General features: G+C 51.7%; 1 protein-coding gene across 7 annotated transcripts in view; it reads left to right on the forward strand.

Annotated features, from left to right (window-relative positions):
• Positions 1-5000, forward strand: part of LOC113813921 (ras association domain-containing protein 10) — a 323202-nt gene that overhangs the window by 315499 nt on the left and 2703 nt on the right. For all 7 annotated transcript variants that reach the window (XM_070124560.1, XM_070124557.1, XM_070124558.1 and 4 more), the window contains one exon: positions 3540-5000. This exon is cut by the window's right edge and continues 2703 nt beyond it. In XM_070124560.1, coding sequence (XP_069980661.1) covers positions 3540-4758 — 1219 coding nt within the window. In that variant the 3' untranslated portion in view covers positions 4759-5000. The remainder of the gene's footprint in view (positions 1-3539) is intronic.

Here is a 5000-nt window from a genome sequence, read left to right on the forward strand (position 1 = left end):
ACCACCACTAATACTACTACTACTACTACTACTACTACCACCACCACTACTACCACTACTACTACTACTACTACTACTACTACTACTACTACTACTACTACTACTACTACTACTACCACCACCACCACCACTACTACCACTACTACTACTACCACCACCACTACTACCACTACTACTACTACTACCACTACTACTACCACTACTACTACTACTACTACTACTACTACTACTACTACTACGACCACCACCACCTCCACAACCACCACCACCACCACATTACCATTACAACAAGTGCTGTTGCCTCTGCTATTCATAAGAAGAATAGTACTAGAATTAGAAGCGGTTAGAGCAGTATTGTTTAGAGCAGCGGGTAATGATGATTGCAGAGGGCGTAGAGGCAGAGCGGGCCAGCTGAAGGACGGCTGGAAGAGGATACGAAAGCGTGGAATTTATGAAGTTTATAATCGGTTAATCAAACCTTGTAAAGTTGAAGCTTGTCGATTGATAAAACGGGAAGCGTTAAGATGCGATTGATGATGTATATAGCTTTTATTTCAGACTGTGGAGCGGATTTTTCAAAATCGCTTATCGAGGAATCGTAGTTGAGAGTTAGGGTCAGGGTTGCCTGTTAAGGTCAATTGCATCACCCCCCCCCCCAGCCAGTTCCCTTGGCCCTTTGCTGTTGCAACGACTCCCCATCGAAGTAGAGGAATTGAGCGGTTGATAATGAACCTTATATTGCCATCGCCGTACTGCAAAGGACAAGAATTGAGCATAAGTTCACGCGTTCCCAGTGACGTAACTTTTCCTTCTGGAATTCCGCCGAGACTAGCTGCTATCCGACAGCCTTGGTGGCCGACCGCGTGCCCGCCGTGACTGCATCGCCGTGTGGCACCGCCGCCCGTGGCACGGCGCCGCCCACCCGCCATAAAGTGAATTAGCGAAGAGGCGCGAAAGTTATTCAAGGTAAAAGGAGGCACAAAAAGCCCGCAGTTCGGGGACCCCGAGTTAAGGTCGAGGAAGTTGTGTCGGCGAGAAGGCTGGGAATTCTTGGGCAACCCTTGGCACGGACGACCTTGCCGCTGCTTGTTACTTGGGTCGCTCGCGCCCATTCAGTGCGTTCGAAAGGAGCTTGCCCCTACGTTGCCGCGTTGGATGCAGGCCGTTAAGTGTTTGTTTTATGCGTTGCACACACGTTATTATGAACTAAAGCTTTCCGGTTTTGAATTTCGTGATTTATGGACGTGAGCAGAACAAGGAAAGGTGTCAAGGACTGGACGCGAGGGCGCATTGGCAAATATTGATTCATATAGACTTTTTTCCTCCTTGCGGGCAGGGCATAAAAATGCCAGAGTACAATCACCAGCACAGGCACCTGTTACGCCATCTCCTGCGCGGACACGTGGCCGAAAAAGTCACAGGTCGGACATCTCCAGGTGAAGGGTCCGCACGCGAACGCGGATGCCACCTAGTGTTTTGGCGCGCAACTTTCATTCATTCATTTTCATTTATGACGGCGTTTATTCTTTTTTGGGCGACTTTCTCGTGGGAAGCTTTAGTATTTTTCCTTTGCCAAGCTGAGCCTGGCTTCAAAGAGGCCCGGGGGCTCGGCGCTAGGCCTAAGTGAAGGGCGAGGGGCGAATCGGCAGTGGCATCCTCGCGCAGGAGTGAAGGGCACGAGGGAGAGGAGCGGCGGGCTCGCGGTGGCACCCCTGCCCACAGCGCATTCAGGTGCCACCGCGAGGACACACTGGACCCTTGCCCGGACCTACGACGTCGCAGGACTCAAGACTAACGCCATCGGAACCAGACGCCCATAGTGCAAAGACGTCTGCGAGCTAGTGCAGTGCTGCCTCGTAGGATGCAGTGTCCTTCGGTGCCAAGGACAGACGCTGAAGTTTAGGGACGTAGCGCCAGTGACGAAAAGTGGAAAGTGTGACATCCCCAGAGCGATAGTGTGCCCGACGTCGTCCAAGCCAAAAGAAGTTTTTTTTTTATTTAGCGAGATATAGTGATTGCCGTTAGGAATATTCGAAGATTCGAGAGAACGTCGCATAGGAAGAGAGAAAGGAGAATAATAATCAATCCAGTCTCTTTTGTCGCTTACCTGTTTTTGCCATCGTTTTTTGTGCGCGGGATACGCAGGCACGGTGAATGAGCGGAAGGGCCTGAGGGTAGAAGCGCGGACGGGGAGAAAGTGCGTCTCGACCGCGCGGAAATCGTACATGTCCAGCGTAGTGAAGGGGGGCCGCTGGCGAAGGCTACGGGGCGACGAGGCGAGGCAGGGGTCGACGGGGAGCGGCAGGGAAGGCCGTAGAGTAGAAGCGAGGGAGACGTAGATCGGGAGAAGGAAAATGCGAAAATAGAGCGAGCGACGCACCGCATTGCGATTCCGAGTAAAAACGGAAAGGAGTCGAGATTAAAAAAAAAAAAAAACCTGATCGAGTGAGAGGACTAAAGCCGACTCTTCTGGTCTCGATCCACGACGGCGCGGCGAGAGGGAACTTTCTCGACTTTTTAGTTTGCACGAGGCGGCCGCGAGATGATCGGGGGAGAATGAAGGGAGAACGTGCACACGCCGCGAATGAGGAGTGCGCCTGCCCGGAATAGCCAATGAACGTAGACTTCGTTTTTCTTTTTTGAAATTAGGGATTCAAGTCCTCTGAGGCTTCATTAGGGGCTGTTAGAGCAAGTTATCTTATAGGTATTTGTACATGAGGAAGTTTCGAGGTAAAAAAAATACAGCCAGACAATCAGCATTTGAAATACAAATCTTATATATCGGGACTCGACCAAAAACTACGAATCTCTAGACCGTTAATTGTATTTCAATTACAATAGTTTTAGAAGCTGTTTCTTAGCCCACAGTACTCGCAGCGAGACCTCTCATTCTAGACTTAGTTTTCTACACTTAGACAATCACAATGAAGTTCATGGGAGGAGTGTGCCGCCCTCGGTGCGGGCCGCCGAAAACCATGTCTCTGCTGCCCTTCTTCAGGAGGTACTGCTGACCCCCACCCCTTTGTATCCTCCAGTCACGCTATCTCAAGGCCGCGCTGAGTGAGCAGCTCGGGCCGAGAGACACGCGGGCGGCAGGGCTGTGTGATGCGTTGGCTCGGGTTGAGACAGCTTTGAGTTTGGATTCATGTTCTGAATTTATTGCATGCACGCACATTCACACGTACACACACACACACACACACACACACACACACACACACACACACACACACACACACACACACACACACACACACACACACACACGTTTTTATTTGTTTTATTATTTTATTTTTTTAATAATGATTAAGCTTATGAGAACTGATGCATACAGACATACAAACATTTGTGTATGATATTTACTCCTATTATTTTGTCCATCACACTCCACCATCATCCTTTCTCGTATGTGTGTTCTTTATCTAAATTAACTTTAAAAGATGATTCATTTGTTCGACTGGCAGTTATGGCATGAATCTTGTCCGTCGCATGCCCGCCGCAGTGCCTTGGGTGAGACTCTAACTTGGGTTCTTTTGCAGCGAGACGATGGAGCGGCTGATGCGGCTGGTGGTGGCCCAGGGCGAGACCATCCAGACCCAGTTGCGGCGCCTGCAGGAGCGGGAGTGCCAGATCGAGCAATACGAGCAGCAGATGCACCTCCTTCGCGTCCAGAACCTCGGCAGGGATTATCTGTTGCATTCCTACCTCAAGGACGACAGCTGCGAGACCAAGGACGAGCCCGGGAGCGAGGAGAAGAGCAACGACTCGGGTGTGGTGACGGAGGAGGCGGCGCAGACGCTGGAGGCCATGACGCCGGAGGAGGAGGCAGCCACGTCGTCAGAGCTGGAAGAGTTGCAGCAGATCGCGGCGCAGCTGACGAGGATCGAAGACCTGAACAACCGCCTGCTGCACGAGGAGGAGACCATGTCGGGGATGACCACCGCCGTGCAGGCCGCTCACGAGCAACACAAAGACGAGGCCGAGCTACTGCAGCAGGAGCTGGTCTGCGTCGCGCACGTGCACGCGCAGCTGGTTGCGGACGTGCGGCAAAACGAGCAGAGACTGCGGGAAACCGAGGCGATGCTGTGGCAGCAGCGCAAGCAGCTGGAGATGTTGTTACAGGAGGAGACTGAGTCCGACCGAGAGACGCAGGCTCTGAGAGAACACCTGGACTACATCATCCACCTTCCTCCCACGGCCTTTCGCCTCCCCGCGGACCCCCCTCTTCCCCAGGTGCAAGCCCCTCCCACAGCCTCCACCACCGCGACCACAGTCGCCAGTGCCACGCCGAGAGTCCCTCCTGTAAATAGTGCCAGCGCGCCTGTCGCAGTGGCACCGCCCTCCACAAAGCTTAATAATAAGACCAGCAAAAATAACCCGACGTCAGAGGACAAGGACGTCCCACCTCCTTTGCCCGCGTGTCCTCCGCCCATAGACGAGGAGGAGGACGAGGACGACGGGGACTCAGCTAAAAACAGCAGTCTCTGCGTGAGCTCGCGGTCCAGCACCTCGTCTGAAGCCTCGACGAGTAGTAACACGAGCGGGTTTGGCAGCAAGACCCCCAGCACCTCAGCACCAAAGTCCTCCTCCTCCTCTTCCTCCACGTCGTTACCCTCGTCCTCACTCCCTTCCTCCACCAAAGCTAGTGAAGGAGGAGGGAAAGACACAGACTCGACAGACTCGAATTCAGACACAGGGCTAAGTTCCCTCCACAGTAGTAGTGACGAGGGAGTTTATGTGCTGGATACTCTTGTCTGAAAGTGAAAGAGAAAGAAAGAAAGAAAAAATATATATATATATTCACCCTTATATGTGCAGCGAACATTTTGACAATTATAGACACAAAATACTTGATATTTATCACAAGGTTGAGTTATGTGAATGTAAAAGATTTTCTGACAGACAATGCTGTCACTGCAACAGGAACACTATACATGGATATATGTGTAAGTTTATGTGATCTCAATGTAAATGTGTATGGCGTGGTCTTGTCAATATTT

This window comes from Penaeus vannamei, chromosome 8 (assembly GCF_042767895.1).
Source record: "Penaeus vannamei isolate JL-2024 chromosome 8, ASM4276789v1, whole genome shotgun sequence".
NCBI lineage: Eukaryota > Metazoa > Arthropoda > Malacostraca > Decapoda > Penaeidae > Penaeus > Penaeus vannamei.